Source organism: Podarcis erhardii, assembly GCF_964252035.2.
Source record: "Podarcis erhardii genome assembly, chromosome: 12".
Taxonomy (NCBI): domain Eukaryota; kingdom Metazoa; phylum Chordata; class Lepidosauria; order Squamata; family Lacertidae; genus Podarcis; species Podarcis erhardii.
The window spans coordinates 29328444-29347176 of record NC_138513.1 but is presented as its reverse complement, the minus strand read 5'-3'; the positions used below and the strand labels follow the sequence as shown (position 1 = coordinate 29347176).

Below are 18733 nucleotides of genomic sequence, written 5' to 3'. Positions count from 1 at the left end.
ACATGATCCTGGCCTGATTGCTGCACCAGCCTGGAACTGGCACAGGGATAAGGTCCCAACTGCCTGTCTTCCTGCTGCCGCAGCTGTGTATAATAATGACTCTGCAGCATTTACCTGGGAGTAAGTCCCACTGAATTCAGAGCGACTTAATTCTCTGTAGTCGTGGCTGGGATTGCATTGTAAGTCTGGCTCCAACCCAATATTAATAGAAAGGGCTGGTTTCTCAACTAGGTTTTCTTTGTTTTTAGTGTTCTCAGTGTAGAGAAAGATATCTGAGCTAACAACGAATGCTCAATGATGGATGCTCTGACCTCTGATTTATATGCCCAGCAGTATGAAATGTATCTTGGCAGCTGACAAACACCTTTCACCATCCTCATGCCATTTTTGGCTCCAGTGATCTTTAATTATGAAAAGCAGGGTGATGATAATAGACATTAGCATCTATGTGACAGTCCATATCATCAGAGCAAAGCAGAAATGTCTCATGCGCTGATGTGTTGGTAGATAATTAATATCACAACTTTCATTTCACTGGGTATCTCTTCCAATATTTGAGACAACTGTTAGAAGCAAAAATGTGGCACAAATGGCAAAGCTTTATTGTGATCTGTAAGTGATAACATCTAATTAAATCTGTCTGATCCTATTACGCAGCCAGTTGCACTATCTTATTAACTGTCACATACCTGGATTTTATTTGAGGCCTGTTTCCAATGCCCTTTACTAATTTCTGTCTCTTCAACTTTTGCCTTGCGTGAAACTACAGTAAACAATATGCATGGGAATCCAGTGCTTAAAAACCCATTCCTTTGTGTCTAGTTACAGTTTTAATTTATTCTCTTGACTCTTGGCTGAAAGATGCTTTTTAAAAGGTAAACATTTTGTTGTAGGCTCAGGACAAAGAGTTAGATGGCTTTGCAAGGGATTAAGTACGTAAAAATCATCTCTGTAAGGGTATAACTTATTTTACAAGTGAAATGACCTGTAGCATTGTTTAAATGCCGGTCTTCCTTAGCCGCGTGGTCCTTTCTCTACTCAAAAATGATCAGGCAGAGCAATCCAAACTACAGGAATCTGTGGTTGTTGGTAATCTGTCAGTGGAAATACTATTGCATCCAAAACTTGCTCAGTGGTAGCTGAGAGGGGCTATAGCCTGGGGAAAGCCCATGTGCTCAGTGGTACCAAGCACATGGCCACACATTCTAAGCAGCTCAGGGTCAAATTAACTGTGTACCTCTGTATGAAATGTCCTGGCCACTGAGGGTCCTCTTCTAATGTCACTGCTATGCCACCTTCTGAGTTGCGGTTGGTAGAGACGCATGAGACAGTGTTTTCTAACTTCCAAACTGTGGAACTCCCTGCCCTGGGAGATCCATCTAATTTCCTTGCCTCTGAGTTTCTGCTAGCAATTGCAAATGTTTTCATTTAGGTAGATTTCTAGCCTGTGTAACTGTCTTTATTTTGCTTTCTGGGTTCTCTGAATTTATAGTTTTTGCCCACCTTATATATTTATTCATATTTTGTTGTTATTACAGTTTATTGTTTTCTCTTATGTTATCTGTCTTGAGTGCTCTATGAGTGGAAAGGGCAGAATATATATTTTTAATAAATCAATAATGTTAATATTATACTATTTTATTTTTTTATATAAAACAAGGGGCTGCCTATTTCCCCCCCAAATACTATGAAGTGTGTTAAACTCCTAAACTCTGCTTGCCTGATTTGTTTCCTTCTGCTTTCAACTTCCAGGAACGAAAGAAGAATATCAAAAAACCAGTAGTCATAGTAGGCAGGATATAATTCTGAAAACAGGATATTTATTTTGAAATTGTGCCATGGAAACTGTATTGCATATGCCCATGGAAAAAAATATGAATGAAACATGGCAACTGGGGTTTTGAAATTCTGAAATATCCTGAACATGAATAGAGTTAAGAATGGTTTCAATACTTTAATTCCCTCACTCCCTTCAGATTTCTGAATACGAGAAGCAGTGGAATCAAAGCAACACAGACGTCACTGGAGGACAAGGAGACAGGATGTCAAATGACCGAAGGCTTTTGATGTAACTGAAATGTAATCTATTCCCCCCCCCAAGACATTGTTTAAATTTCAGTCATCCTAACTGTAAACCCTCGAGGTGACTTAAGTTTTTGTTCCTCTTTTTCCACTTTCTCTTTAAAATCTTAACTCTTTGCAGTGTTTTTTTTCTGTATGAAATTAATGGCACCACAATTCAAAACCAGAAGGAAAGTAGGTAGATTTGTGTGAGGCAGTTGTTGGCATTCCTCTGTCTCAGGAGGCAATGGAGGAGTGCACCCTTGCAGGTGACGTCAAGCAGGGTTGGAGGAAGCGGGGTGAGGTGGGGGCGGACCACCCCAGGTGTCTTCGCTGAGGGGGGTGCCATTTGGTGCACCACCTGCCCTAGACTCCCAAGCCTACCCCGAGCCGTCGGGGGGAAGGGGGGCATTCCCCCCTTCCCCCTTTGTTTTTGCAGCTCGGGGGAGGCTGAAACATCTGTTTGTGCTAGCAGGAGGCTCTATAGCCAGATGTCTTGGGAGGAAAGCTTTATTTAGGAGCAAGGAGAAGATCCAGCTGTAAACAGTGACCAAGCAGATGACCAGAAAGAGCTGGAGCTAGCAGTGGGACTACAAGTTTCTCTGTTTTCTCTGGACCCTAACTGGGTTAACAGCTCCCTACTGAGTTCACCCTGGCACAGTTCCTGAAACTTCCCGGCTTAGCTCCAGCACTAGGTGCTGGCCACGAACACTTGCAATTGCCAGCAGAAACTCAGAGGCAAGGAAATTAGATGGATCTCCCAGGACAGAGAACTTATTATTAAGCTCTTAAGCGCTCTCTCTCTCTCTCTCTCTCTGTGTGTGTGTGTATTTAAGCTGACCATGGAATATATTGAGCCAGAATGGCTGCCATGCTCATCTGGTTGCGTTCTGGTCAAGTTTCTGCCACCATTTTGCATTACGAAAGCATGGCAACTTCGTAGAGAAAATTGCCTTTATATAATGATAGGTGGTTGTAGACTGGAAATAGGAATGGATTGCACTTTTCTCTGCATGCCTGATACTGTGTTCTGCTCCTAAGTATTGCTGCAACAGTGGCACAAGACTTCAATTTTCTGTTGCTGATTCCATGTGATTCACGTCCCAGTATCTGTAGTTTGTGAAACAGGGGCTGTCATTCATCATATGTGAGCCATTTATCTGGCAGAACAAGCTCTACAATTTAAAGGTTCAGCATGTTCTCTTGTATTTAGCTTGACTCATCATTTTCCCATTCAAAATCAGTTTCTGCTCCCATGAGAAATAACAAAAATACATATTTTAGTAATGTCACTGTATTCTGTCTAATGTAACAGCAGTGATTTCAGATTTTGAATCAGTTATTTGGATCAGCTGGAAGTAAAAAAACAAAAACAACCTCTCTGAAATTAAGCATTCTTCATATTTTGCGTGTCCTCTTATTTTTTTCAGAGCTGTTGGTGACTAGTTCAATTTGAAGTCTCCTATTTTGAAAAATCAGTATGAAAACAGAGGAGAAAGAATGGGTGTACCGGCAGGCTGAACAGAACAAGCATGCCTAAAAGTAATACTGAAACTACGGAGGAGCGCAGAAAGAAACGCATCAGCAAGACAACTAGGATAAAGATGATGTTCTACAAGTATAATGATCAGTCCATAAGCAGCTGTTACTAATGATAACTAAATGGAATTTCAGTGTTCAGAACCAGTATACCTTTAAGTACTGGTAACCAAAAAATAGGATTGCCTTGCTGCCCTTATGCCCTCCTTGTGGTTATAAGAAAAACAACAACAATGCACTTAAACAAGCCCAAATCCCTGCTCTGCTATGGGGCAGGGGTGAGTGGGTTGGATGAGTAGGGGAGTGCCTCTGCCCAGACCAAAACAGTTCTGCCGGCCTTTGCCTGCGGTGGCAGCAGCTGATAGAGCTCCCCACCTAGCTTCCCAATGTTGTGTGTGGCTGGCGGTTACAGAGAGGGGGAAAGGCAAGGTAACAGTGGCAGGAGTGGTGGGTTGGCCCACAGGGCACACCCACCTCCCCACTGCCTTGACCCTCGTTCTCTTGGTAGCCAGCATTGGGAAACCAGGTGGGCAATGCTACCACACCTGATCTACCCACCCCCCGGCTGCTGCTAGCCTGTGGAGTCACTTCATCCATGCCAGGAGTGCTTGCAGGAGCCGGGCCCTGTGACTGGTAGGGCCTCGCAGGACTGGGGCCTTCCTGAGTTTGGCCTGGAAGGGCAAGGCACGGCCGCACAGGTGAGACTTGACAGAAGACTCGTAGCACCTGGTGGCAAGGGCTGGGAGGGGTATATAAGACCAGCATTTCCCTCTAGCTCTTTGCCACAGCAACGTGCTACCCACCTAGCTGTGCTTCAGCTTCCTGACTCCTGGTCTTCTGACTCTTGGCTTCCTGACTCCTGGTTTCCTGATTCGTGGACTCTTGGCTTTCAGATCCCTGGACTGCTGATTCCTGTTTCCCGTCCTCTACCCTGGTCCCGATGTACCAAGCCAGGACTCCGACTGCCTGTAACCCGGACTGTGACAATCCAGCACGGAGCTCCCCATTCCACCCACCCAAAGTGCAAGCGGGTGGAAGTATTTCTGGTGGGATTTTAAGGCACAAAGACTTAAAACAGGGAGGAGCTGAGCTGGCCTGGGACCCACCTTCCACCTTGAGCAGCGTCCATGGCAGGGCCGTGGGGGCGGCAGTAGCTATGCTGCTCCATCATTCCTCATTGCTGCCCAACCAGGGTTAGCCCTGCTGTGTGTGTGTCAACTCAAATCAGTTGACTCCCAAGGTTATTCAAACTGCCTGTCAACATTTTCACAATTAGTTTGCTTATTTTACAGTGGTGCCCCGCAAGACGAAATTAATTCGTTCCGCAATTTTTGTCGTCTAGCGAATTTTTCGTCTTGCGAAGCACGAAATCCCATAGGAATGCATTGAAAATCAATTAATGCGTTCCTATGGTCAAAAAAAGTCCAAACAAAGCCAAATTTGGTACAACAACAGTTTATTAACTGCTCTTTAAAGTCACACATACTGTAAAGAGCAGTTCAAAAATTGAAGGGAAAATAAATTAACTTTATAAACATGACAGAAAAACATTTAAAAATCAACAAAGTGTACAGTACATTTTCTAAGACTCTGGGGGACCACTCGAAGAAGGCTCCTCTTCCACTCTTTGCTTCTTGGTCAAGAACCTGTCCATAGTCTGCTGCTTTATCCGCCTTTTCAGCAGCTCCCTGAAAGACGACATGACCCTCGTATCATAAAAGTTCCCAGCGTCATGTGCCACGTGCTTCTCATGGTGGTGTAGATCTGCAAAAGTCTGCACCTCCTTCCACTTCTGGCAAATGTCCCTCAGTCTTTCGGAGGACAGCCGTTCCTCAGTTGCTTCCTCCTCTTCCAGTGAGGCCTGCTCCTGCGCAGCCTCTGCCTGCAGAACGTAGCCCTCCGTCGTCACAACCTCCAGGAACTCCGCTGCAAAGTCTTCAGCCGCAGGAACATCAGAACTGGCAGCCTCTCCATGCCTGACCACACTGTGGATGCCAGATCTTGTCTTGAACCGGTCAAACCAACCTCTGCTAGCCTTGAAGACTTCTGGCTCGGCTGAGGTTCCTGGCTGTTCCCGGATGAGGTCAGCGTGCAAGGCCTTGGCCTTCTCACAAATGACGGCCTCAGACACTGTGTCCCCTGCACGCTGCTTCTCTTCTATCCAGATGAGCAGCAACTTCTTGACCTCCTCCAGGACAGCTGGGCGGTTCTTCACGATCCTGGTGACTCCCTTGGCTGCATCAGTCGCCAGGATCTTCTCCCTCATCTTCAGGATGGTCCCGATGGTCGATGGGTTCCTGCCGTACTCCCTGGCGATGTCCGTCACACGCATTCCGCCGTCGTGCTTCCAGATGATCTCCTTCTTCATTTCCAGCGTCACCTTCTCCTTCTTCCTCTCGCCGGCCACCGCAGCAGCAGTCTTCTTGGGTCCCATGGCAGCACAGCTCCTACCTTCGTAAACTCAGAAACAGAAAAAAAAATCAGTGATGTGCTTCAAACCCCAAAAATACAAAAGCAGCCAGCCACCCACCACACAGAAATTAAAACCCAGAACCAAGGCCTTGAATCCCAAGCACCCCAACCCCAAATCCAAAATCCAAAAAACCCCAAAAAAGTTTTAAAAGTTTAGCTTACCAAATGGATGAAAGAGAAGTTCTGGAAAAGCTTCAACAATCAACCACCGAAGTCCTCAGAAACCTCGAATGGCTGCAAAATAAGTTTAGGAAAAGCTTCAAAAATCACCAATGTCTTCAAAAACCTCAACTGCTCCCACAGACACGCACCAACCCACCCACAACACAGAAATTGCAAACCCCTCCCCAACTGCTCCCCCAGCCCCTCCCCAACTGCTGCAAACCCCTCCCCAACTGCTTCCCCACCCAGACAAAAAAAAATTTCAAAAAATAACAACATGGCCAGCACTCAGAAATTCAAACTCAGAAAATTTTTCAAAAAAAATCAACCTGGCCCAGTGGTCACAGAAAATCATAAAAATTCCCAAAAAAGGCCCACAAGCCCCCAGATTATCGCAAACCCCTTCCCAACACCAAGTCCTTGAATCCCAAACACCCCAACCCAAAATCCAAAACCCCCCAAAAAAGTTTTAAAAGTTTAACTTACCAAATGGATGAAAGAGAAGTTCTGGAAAAGTTCTGGAAAAGTTTTGGAAAATCTTCAAAAGTGAGCAAAGTCTGAGAAAAGGCTACCAAACCACGTGCTAACAGTTGCTCCTCGAAGTCAAGTCGCAACTGCAGCTGCTCAAGCTAAGCACCCTTGGTTTTAACGGTTTTTACACAAAGGAAACAAAGTCGCGAGACGTTTTCGTTTTGCGAAGCAAGCCCATAGGGGAATTCGTCTTGCGAGGCAAATCGCGGGCGAAAAAACCTTTCGTCTAGCAAGTTTTTTGTCTTGCGAGGCATTCGTCTTGCGGGGCACTACTGTACTTTGAGTATTGTATAAATCTATACTAGCTTTCCTCTACAATGCTTTAAAAACTCTTATATCCCTTGAAGGTGCCTCTTATCACCGTACAAGTGATACCAACTCGTGTGAGGGTAACCTAGGAGACCAAAGGCCCATATTAACCTGTAGCTTTCATTAACAACACAAATTATGCCAATAATGCATTTAATGCTATTGACCTAGTAAAACAATATGTTGCACTGTTGTTGTTTTTTTACCCTTTTCCTGACTATGCTAAAAATATACCAGAGTTCTCTTTCCAAAGAATTTGCTTTTAAAAAAATAATTTTTCTGAGGAATAGTGTTTATCAGCAGATAAACCATTCTCTAAATTCTTGAAGTTAAGCCAAAATAGTCCCACATGTCAACTTGCTCTAGAAGGATTCAATAACTGATGTGGAAATTGTTAATATTTCATATGCCTTTAAAACTTGGATGATACTTAAAACAGCTGAATTTCATTTAAGATGAGAAAATTACAGTATATCCCTCCCCAATCTGTATTGATACTACCATATAAAGTCAGTTGAGAACCATATTTTACCCTTCCTTGTACAATTTCACTCATTAAAGCAATATTCGTAATCCTACATACCTGAGAGTAAGCGCCATTAAATTCAGTGGAACTTCTGAGTGCACCTCGCTAGGTTTGCACCTTAATACAAAAATATTTATATTGGAAGGGAGAATCAGCATCAGGTTCTGCATAATGTTGAGTATAGGCTTAGACTCCCTACCCAGAATTGGGAGGCCTAGGTATAGGGAGGTTTGTCTTTTGTTTGATTTTGTTTCTGAAGAGGCACAACCAATGCATTTTGACCTTCTACTGTTCACTGTAAAGACCCTGAAGGGGCAATTAATTTTCAACAATATATATATATATATATATATATGCAGGTTTTGGTGTCCTCGGGTGTCTTCCCGTGTAAAAGTTGGGGTGTCTAGGCGACGTTTCGACGAGGTCTCACTCGTCATCTTCATTACAGTATATCTCGTCGAAACGTCGCCTAGACACCCCAACTTTTACACGGGAAGACACCCGAGGACACCAAAACCTGCATTCCTGTACCCGTGAAAATCTACGAAAGCATATATATATATATATATATATATATATATATATATATATATGTAATGCATGCTGTTCTCCACAGTACATGTGTACCTAATTGTAGTAACTAGGCATAAATCTAGAAGGCTTGTAGCTACAAATGCATGTAGATACCACCCCCATACACCTGCCGTGTCACACACATAGAGAGAGGATTTAAAGCCATAATGTACTTCTATAGCCAAACCATGAAACAACTCTTGCTAAAGATTTGTGAAGATTGTTGTATTTGTCCAACAAATGAGAACTACAAAGATAGAGAGACATGAAAACTTTGTTGGAACACGTGAAGTTTAGACATCAAGGATTCAGATGAGAAGAGAGGAGCCATTCAGACACTAAGGGATAACTTGTGTATTTAAGTTGTGATATGTTGGCAGGCTCATTTTCTCAGGAGAATTCAGACCAAAGGAATGCCTTAGGTATACTGTGAATACAAATGAATGAATATAGATGAGTAGTTTACAAATGGGAAATTGTCATGGTTGGCATATAGTTTTATAAGAATATAATAAGAACTCTGCTAGGTTAGGACAAACGCCTCTCTAGTTCAGCATTCTGCTCCCTTAGCGGCCAGGCAGTTGTCTGCTATTCATAGGCATGCTATAAAAGCATAAGAAGAGCCAGCTGGGTCAGGACAAAAGCCCATTTAGTCAAGAATCCTGTTCTCACAGTGGCCAACCAGATGCCTGTAGTAAACCTGCAAGCAGGATCTGAACACAAGAAACCTCTCGCCTCCTGTGGTCTCCAGCAACTGGTTTTCAAAAGCATTCCCACCTCCAACTCTGGAGACAGAGCATAGCCATCGTGGCTAGTAGGCATCAATCGTCCTCTCCTCCATGAAATTGTCTCAACCTCTTTCAAAGGCATCCAAGTTGGTGGCCATCACTACTATGTATAGTAGTTTAACTATGTGCTGTGTGAAGAAGTATTGAAGAAGAGTTTGTGTGTGTTTTGATTGGAGGAATGACAAGGAAGAAGGATGCTCTGATGGTGAGTTCTGTTGTTGTTGTTTAGTTGTTTACTCATTTAGTCATGTCCGACTCTTCGTGACTCCCTGGACCAGAGCACGCCAGGCCCTCCTGTCTTTCACTGCCTCCCGTAGTTTGGTCAAACTCATGCTGGTAGCTTCGAGAACACTGTCCAACCATCTCGTCCTCTGTCGTCCCCTTCTCCTTGTGCCCTCAATCTTTCCCAACATCAGGGTCTTTTCCAGGGAGTCTTCTCTTCTCATGAGGTGGCCGAAGTACTGGAGCCTCAGCTTCACGATCTGTCCTTCCAGTGAGCACTCAGGGCTGATTTCCTTAAGAATGGATAAGTTTGATCTTCTTGCAGTCTATGGGACTCTCAAAAGTCTCCTCCAGCACCATAATTCAAAAGCATCAATTCAATGGTGAGTTCTACACCCATAGAAACAGAAAGTGGTTAAATGAGCATAAAGCTGTTGGGAGCAATTACATTGCTGTCAGATCCATCCTAAGACAATCTTCTCATTGCCAAAAATTCAAGCACAGTTTAAATGTAATTGTAATTTTCAGATGGGAGACTATAGTTTAAATATAGGTTAGATGTGATTATCTAGTAGGTACACCGACTGAACTCTTCTCAGATTGAGGCTATACTTGGCAATGAATATTGGAAGAAAATGTTTCACTGTTGTTAAAGCAACAAGATACAGTTTCACCAAACTGGTGTGCAGCATTCCATCAGCATTTTTTCCTACAATGTTTTAGATGATGGGTTTTATCTGAAGAGGGTTTTCTATTAGGGTTGTCAGAATAAATGAATAATTCTAATAAGGTAAGGGAGGTTGTCTAGTTGGGGAAAGTTTCAGAGGATAGTTTCAGAAAAGGTTATGGAAACAGAACATTATTGTAAAGAAATAATATGTGATAACAGTTAATCAGAGAAGTATATATTGCAATATGATATTGTGATGCTTGGGGTTGAAAAACCATAGCATACTCTGAGCATTGTGTACAAAATCTCAAAAACCATTTGAAATCTCATAATCCTGGAGAATTTTCATATGAGATTGTAACATTAGATTCAACATTCAGATACCATACAGGAAGTCTTAGGCACTTCTGATATGTATGTGACTGCGCATGTGGGCAGCATGCCAAACCCGGAAGTAATCCAAAAACATCACAAAAAGAGGCGGAACAGGGTGGGGGCAGAATGGATTCTTTGTAGGCCTTTTTAATGGTGTTTCAAATATACGTGATTTCACTTAAACATGTGGTGCGTTGGGACGTAACCCCCACCTAAATTGGGAGTTGAACTGTAATAAGGTCAGTACACCCATTACTAGTTGCACTAAGAACAAGTAGGACCTGCAAAAAATATACCATATCCTCTCCTCATAGCAGAAGCTTTTCTGTTCAGCGTTGTAGCCAAATACATGCTCCTTCAATAACTATAAACTGTTACTGGCTGCAGCAGAGGATTTCATTCCACACACTTCCTGCTTTTCATTTTGCCTTTCCAACTGATGACCAATTGACCACACTAAAGATTGATTGATTGATTGATTGATACCCAGCATTCCATGGCAACTCAGCATGCAAAGTCTTCATTGTGTTGTTTTGGGGGGTTTAATTTTTTTAATAATTTGTACTTCTATAAACTTCAGGTTTCCCAAGTATGCTGACACCTCCTCCTTGATTCCTTGCTGTCAGAGGGATATGATTGCATGGCATGCAGTAAACCCCACACTTCAGGTTTTGGTGAGTCCTAGGGAGCACAAACTGGTGGGCTCCCTCTTCCATTTATGGTCTGGGCAGACAGCAGTGTTCTATTCACATGCTTCTTTGGATCCAACTCATATTCTATGTTAAGGTATTGTTATGGGTACCATACACCCCTGGTGTTATGAGCTTCAGACTCCCCTGGGTTATGGGTGCCAGAAACTGAACCCCTGATCAGGAAACCGCCTGGAGTGATGGGCCATTAGGAGAACAAAGGGAAGGTGATGAGCCAGGAGCAAAGCCAAAGAGGGGGCTCTGTTCCAGATGACAAATCAACTCACAGGTAGTTAGAAGACAAAGGCAGCATTTGAAGGAGAGTTTTTAAGGTTGGCCAGGATACAACCTAGCTAGAGGGAGAAAGGTTTGAGGCTGTTAAAGGCAGAAAGCTTGAGAGACAGTTAGAGCATGATGGTTGATTCCTGTTTGATTCCAAGGCTTCAGCTATGAGAGAAACAAGACCCTTTTAGGGTGTTAATGCTGTGAAACCCATCCATTGTAGGCTCAGGTTGTATATATGTGTAAATAAACCATATATCATAAATCTAGTTACAGATAGATTTATCATAGATTTATCATATATATCATAAAGACATTGAAGTCTCCACTGTGCCTAATTCCCAAAAGGAAACATGAATCCTGGAACTCCTGGAATCTTGTACTGCTCAGAGATTGGAATGGCATGCAACAATACTTAATATGGTGCCAGGTATGACCCATTGTCACAGGCATTATTGGCTTATGTAAAAGGATTTTCCTTTTTTAATAGTAAGGGTGGTTATTACTTGTTCTGCAGAATTTCACTCAGTGTCAATGAAGGGTGTAGGGGACTTTCACATGATTGTACTTCCTAGAGCATTCATGTGTGGCAGAGCTGTACTTGCAGTTGAAGACGTATTTGGCAAAGGTGAGTCTGTCCAAAGCGACTAAGTCAGATGATGCATTTTTCTGAGCGGCAGCAGCAATGGATAGAATTAATTAGTTGCCTCAAGAATACTTTTGAATCTAGAATATATCACAGCAGTTGACTGATTCTTCTCTTGATGTGCCCTAGACATGCCCCAACATAAAATCTAGTTTGCTCCTCCTGAGTAAAAAAAATCCCCTATATGAATAGTGAGAAAACCAATTAACTTGAAAACGGAAAAGTCAGATGTCATGCAAGAGAGTCTGCAATGAGTCAGCCCCATTTGTCGTAGAATGACTTGGATTGCAGCATATATGCAAATGAAGGACTTCTTAGGTTTCTTAAAGATCTTAGTAAACAGTTACGTTTTTTCACATAGCGCCTTGGTTTTACTTTCTAAGTGCATTATGCAAAGGCGCTCCCCACCACAAAATACCCAGAAACATCTTGTGACGATATTGTAGTAAGGCTTGAGGGCTTTCCTGCCACTTGGTTGCATACTTTGACATAGTTTCTATTAAATATACTGTTGCTCCAACATTGCCTACGTGTGTTAGCTGCTGGTTGTGAACTACTTCTTCTTTTTAATGTCTGAATTCAGAGTACATCTGACATGGATCCCCATCCTACTGCACCACAATACAAAGCTATAATATTTTCTGCACTAGACAGCTCTTGGTACTATGTAGAAGGAACTGCAAATCGTGCTCTGTGAGGTGACCCGTGTTGTTCATGTACTGGTAACCTCAAGGCTGGGTTACTGCAAGGCTGCCCTTGAGTTTGATCTGGAAGGTGCAACTGGTACAAAATCCAGTGGCTCAGCTGCTCACTCTGGCAGAATATCACCAATTAGCTGCTGTGCTAAGTTCAAGGGGCTGGTTTTGGTGTACTGTATGACTGCATCTAACATGCATTTAACTTGTGTGATTTCAACTACATGCAGTTGAAGTCCAGCTGGTTGAAATCCCACAAGTTAAATGCAGAGCTGGCATGAGAAGAGAGTCTTGCTTTCAAAGCAAGGCTCTCCTCTTGGAAGGTCTGCGATGCTCCCATGAAATCTAATGGGAACTTGGGAGGCCCCATGGCAGGCATCCCCAAATTTGGCCCTCCAGATGTTTTGGGACTACAATTCCCATCATCCCTGACCACTGGTCCTGTTAGCTAGGGATGATGGGAGTTGTAGTCCCAAAACAGCCGGAGGGCCGAGTTTGGGGATGCCTGCCCCATGGGATCTTAATTCTGGGGCTGGTGCCAGAAGCCTCAGGATGCTCACATGGGGAGTTGGTTCCAAGGCTTTGAGAATACATATTTTTGCATATACACGAAACCCTTGGAACCGAACTCCTGCATAAGACATGATCATACTGTATAGAGCTTAGGACCAGGATACGTCAGAGGTAATCTTACCCCTTATATAACCAATCAGTCACTGTGCTCTGCCGGGTGAGGTCCTCCTGCAGATACCATCTTCTCAGAAGTTCTGTTCCTTACACTGTAGGAACTGGGCCTTTAGTGTTATTGTACCTAGCCTTTGGAATGCCCTCCCCTTGAATATTAGACACCATCTCTGCTGTCTTTTTGGCACACATTGAAGACTTTCATCTTTCAATAAGCCTTTTAAGATGATATCTTGAATCTGCACTGGAATTTTTTTTTAAAAAAATATGCTTTTATTGTTTTATTACTTGTTTGTTGGCCGGGGCTCCTTTGGGAGAAAAGGGTGGGGTATACAGTGGTACCTTGGTTTACAACCATAATCTGTTCCGGAGGTCCGGTTGTAAACCAAAACAGGTTGTAATCCAAGGTGCACTTTCACCAATGGGGGCACCCCCCAAAGGGGGGGGGTTGTAATCCAAAAAAAGGGACACACACTTCCGGGTTTGACGTGGTTGTAATCCAAAACGGTTGTAATCCAAAATGGTTGCAAACCAAGGTACCACTGTAAAATGAATGAATCAATATTGTACTACAAAGTAGTAAACGTTGGATACTGTTGATTGGGGTAATATACTGGATATGATGGGAATGAGACCAGGAAAGCATGGTATATATCAAGGTGATTCATGGAAGAGGCTAATGAACACTGAATTATACCCGTCACAAATTGAATGCAGCAAAGGCAGGATCAAATGGCAACTAGAGCCTTTTGTAAATTGTTAATGAACTGTATTGAAACGAAACACATAGAATATATGTAGAGAGGATGTTGTTTTAAGCTTTGCAGTTCTATTCCTAGTTCCATCAGCTAAAATCACAGAGGCTAGAAATTTGCCTCCCCCACACTATTTCAAAAGCTGCCTCCTCAGTGCACCTCTACATTGCTGAGTGTAGTGAAGGTCATATGGAGGAGGAGTGAAAACCAGAAATGTTGCAGTGCTTTTGTGCTTTTTGCTATCAAAAGTGCTGCATGTAGGAAGTATTCCTTTCTTTTATACTTTTGCTTTCATTCACAAATTAAATGTGATAGATTAATCACTTAGATTGAACAGCTACCTCAGTCATCTTATTATTGTACTTGCTAATTTTATTATAAAAAAGCATTTGTCAAATCATCTTGTTTTGTCTTTCTGGATCAGATGGCAAAAGAATTGTCATAGTTTAAAATGCAAGAGGAGTGGAATTGGAGTGTTGCTGTCTCCCACCTACTTAAGCCTCTTGATTTACATAAGGTGCTATTTTCAGCATTATGGGAATCATCAGCAAAATGATTACAGTTTTTGCTGACGACAGAGAGAAATTTAGTATAAATGCCCTGACTATTTTTATCCCTGAAAATCACGTATTATTATTATTACTACAAATAATTTAGTGTATCGCACCACTTTCTGCAAAGCATTCAGGTGGATTAAAATGTGCTCTGTTTTTCCAGGTTCAGGAGACTCCATCCTCTCTGGAATGGGCTCATCTCCAAAGGACAAATAATGGAGAGGAGGGGGGAAAGATCCCTCTCTGATACGGAAGGGGGGGGGCATGTCTTCTTCATCTTCTTCTTCACTACAATATATCCATTTATTTCCAATTGTCAATGTCAAAAGGGACTAAAATCTATAAAATTCATAGAAAATCAACGTGCCAATTTGCTCAATTTCTCTAGGACTCCATGACACCTCCCCTGTCCTCCATAATCCCTCAAGCAAGGTGTCAAGACCCTAATCCTGTCAAATCACTCTGCCAAGCCTTTCCTCCGGGCAATGCCAGGTGGCAGACTATGCGTACATGGACCATTGTCTTCTCATCACCGGTACTCAGGATGGCAGAGCAGCCTTGCACCCAGATTTTACCGTAACACTCTCAAATGCATATCTTATCTCAGTGGTTGCCAAACTTTTTTTTTTTTTTTTTTTTTTTTTTGCTTAGTAGGCCACTTGAAAAATGCTGAGGGTCTTAATGGACCACATAATGACTTTTCTGCCTTTTGTGGTAATTGTAATATACTTTGCTAGAAGATGTATGATTTGTAATTATATTTTTATTATTTTATTTTGTAAACATTGTGATTTATTGTATTACAATCCAAATTCCACAGACTTCAAATTGTAATATATAAAATATAAGAAAAAAAGAAAAAATACAGCCAGAAGTCAATACAATTTTTTAATGCAATGGATGCGCTGCCTCCCATGCCGTACAGTGTAGTTCACATATGGACAATCCACAGGTTCAGAGGCTTCCAGTGCAGCCTGCATAACCGCTCCAGTCACCCTCACTGCTAAATTCCCCAGTTCCAAAATGCATTCCGCCAGCCCACCCAACCACTGTTTGGCCATCTGGGGTGGGGTGGCATCGGTCAGGGGTGCCGGTACATTAGTTGGGATTCAAGGGGCTACATGTGCAAAAGATCTTTGTTGGCCTTGTAACCCCACCCCCAATGTTTTTGAAGGTTGGAAGACCCTTTGGAAAGGAAATCAAAGGGCTGTGGTTGGAAAGACCCCCTCCCCTTAATGGAGTCATACTCAGAGCCCTGTGAATTTAATCATGGTAGGTGGCTTTGGTTCACCTCACCCCTAAATGCACTGGCCACTGTGACTACCTCAGAGTTTTCTGTAGGGGCAGAGGTTGATGTGACATATAAATAATCTGTGCATGCCCTGTTTGCATTTTGCTTGTAAAAGCACACATTCTCCACTGCACTGCAAAGTGCAGACCCTTCTACAGGGATAGGCAGCTTCTCTAGGATCTGTATAAAAATAAGCAGTGCTTTCCCCCCCCTAAAAAAATGTTTAGGGGCACTCTCATTTTGACTCAAGAAAAACCACCATTTTATAGTTCAAATTGGGAAAAATAAATACAGTAAATAGACAAAAGTACTTAGATTCACAAAATATTTAGGGGTATGCATACCCCTGCATCCCCCCAGAAAAAAAGCACTGAAAATAAGAATAAGATGCATTTAAGTAGCTTATCTTTAAAAGGCATTGCCGTTTCCCTGATCCTTATGCAGGGGGCTTTCCTCTCAGCCCCACATCTCTGGGTCTTTTTGAAGTTTATTACCGCCTCTATATTGCACCTGAGAAAACTGGGTGGAAATGCAGGAAGAGACCATTGGCAGTTCTTATGAGAGGTATGTCCAAAGGTATCATATTTGCAATTTGGGAGTTAAAGGTAAAGGGACCCCTGATCGTTAGGTCCAGTCGCAGACGACTCTGGGGTTGCGGCGCTCATCTCGCTTTACTGGCCGAGGGAGCCGGCATACAGTTTCCTGATCATGTGGCCAGCATGACTAAGCCGCTTCTGGCAAACCAGAGCATCACACGGAAACACTGTTTACCTTCCCGCCAGAAGGTTACCGCCTATTTATCTATTTATCTACTTGCACTTTGACGGGCTTTCGAACTTCTAGGTTGGCAGGAGCAGGGAGTTAGTGGCTTGCAAAAAATGAAGTCTAATTCTGAACAATCAGGAACTGCAAATGGGCAGTTGGGTGAATCATCCTTCCCCTGCCTTTTCCCCCTGAAAGAAAGAAAAGACCTTAAAGGCAAACCTATTAATTCTGAAACAAATAGCATTTATGCTTCTAAGCCGCAGGGCTATTACTGAATGTACCAATTCCAAGCAAAGAGAAAATGTTGCAGCACAAAAGAAGCTCCTAGCAGTAGTCAATTTGTTAAGAGTATTACTTAGAAACAACAATTGCTCACATCTATGCAACAAACTACTCCTCCCACAGGCTCAATCACTCTTTACAAAACTTCATGCCATAATTTTCACGCCTGCTTCACAGTGCACAGTATGAATCTCTGTTGCTAAGTCTCTCTTCATTTGTTCTTTGTTCAGAACCTCCATAGATTATTCAAAGAAACAAGAGTCCAAGATGAAATGTGTATTACACAAGAGCTACATTGCTCCTAGTGAACTACAGCCACCTTCTGGGAGAATGCATAGCAGCAATTTATTTTAAGAACCTGGTTCAACTTTCAGAGAAGTCATTGGTGTTCTGGGCTTTCGAGGGTCCTATGATCACCCCTAAAATGTCAAGGAAAAAAACAGGCCCCATGAGTGGTCACCTTCAGGTGTTAAAGGAGCCTTGAATGCTTACAAGTTGGTGAAGCACAAGGATACTGAGGTAGCTTCATGAAACAAATGTAGTCAAACTGTGATATTTGTGGTTTTGTTGCCAAATTGTCACCATCCATGCCCAAGAGAGGAGGTAGCCACAGTCTCAGGGAAACCCCATAGTTTGCAGAAGTACAAAAAATCCTTAGGAAGAAATCCCTAAAGGGGAAAATCCCCTCAAATAGTCTAATGAGGGCCAAACCTGATCAATGTTCATGGAATCCTGACTGGCTGCTAGGGAAAGGAGCAGAACTGGGGAACTGGGGAACTGGTGCTGGTGAGAGGAGGGAATGGAATGGTGTTGCCTGCAAAAAGGCAAGGCTGGCTGGCTGGCATACTATAGAGAAACATGCTATACGGTACTTCGACGTTTTGTTGCAGGTTCCACTTGTAGATTGACAGGAGAAATAAGCCAGTTTTTGCCAGGCCATCTTTGTTGGTTGTGCTCACTGTGGTGGTGCCTTCCAGATGTTTTGTTTTTTTTTTTAAATAATTTTTATTAATTTTACAACATAAACAAAAAACAAACAAACATAACACGACTTCCCCAAACCTCCCCTTCACTGCATCCTTATTTTAAATTTTTTTTTTAGCAATCCTTCATCCCTTTTTATATTTAATTCTCTTTAAAGCTTTTTTTTTCTAAATTTCAATTTTTACAGCTGTAATTCTTTATATCCAATCCCTTGACATCTTAACATTCCAAAATTTTGCAACAATTTTTAAGATAGATTTTGAATTTTTTCCAGTCTTCTTCCACTGTCTCTCTCTTCTGGTCACGGATTCTGCCGGTCATCTCTGCCAGTCCCATGAATTCAGTCACCTTGGTCTGCCATTCTTCCAGAGTAGGTACTTCTTTAGTCTTCCAATACTTCGCCAAAAGAATTCTTGCTGCTGTTGTTGTGTACATAAAGAATGTTCTATCTTTCCTTGGAACCGTTTGGCCCACCATGCCCAAGAGAAAAGCCTCTGGTTTCTTTATAAATGTCCACTTAAGGATTTTCTTAATTTCATTATAGATCATTTCCCAGTAGGCCTTAATCTTCGGGCAGGTCCACCAAAGATGATAAAAAGTTCCTTCGCATTCATTACACTTCCAGCAATTGTTATTGGGCAGATGATATATCTTTGCAAGCTTGACTGGGGTCATGTACCACCTATAGATCATTTTCATTATATTCTCTTTCAAGGCACTACATGCCGTAAATTTAATACCTGTGGTCCATAACTGCTCCCAGTCAGCAAACATAATATCATGACCAACATCTTGTGCCCACTTAATCATAGCTGATTTAACCGTTTCATCCTGTGTGTTCCATTTTAGCAGCAAATTATACATTCTAGACAAATTCT

General features: G+C 42.5%; 2 protein-coding genes across 3 annotated transcripts in view; both read right to left on the bottom strand.

The window, feature by feature from the left end:
* Window positions 1-18733, bottom strand: part of IL6 (interleukin 6) — a 74576-nt gene that overhangs the window by 23348 nt on the left and 32495 nt on the right. The window lies entirely within an intron of this gene.
* On the bottom strand, window positions 4890-7014 carry LOC309326185 (putative CENPB DNA-binding domain-containing protein 1). Its single transcript, XM_081834690.1, has 3 exons — window positions 6721-7014; window positions 5552-6306; window positions 4890-5476 (listed from the first exon to the last, which is right to left on the bottom strand). The coding sequence occupies exons 2-3, from the start codon at window positions 6032-6034 to the stop codon at window positions 5183-5185; spliced, it is 777 nt and encodes a 258-aa protein (XP_081690816.1). The 5' UTR covers window positions 6035-6306; window positions 6721-7014; the 3' UTR covers window positions 4890-5182.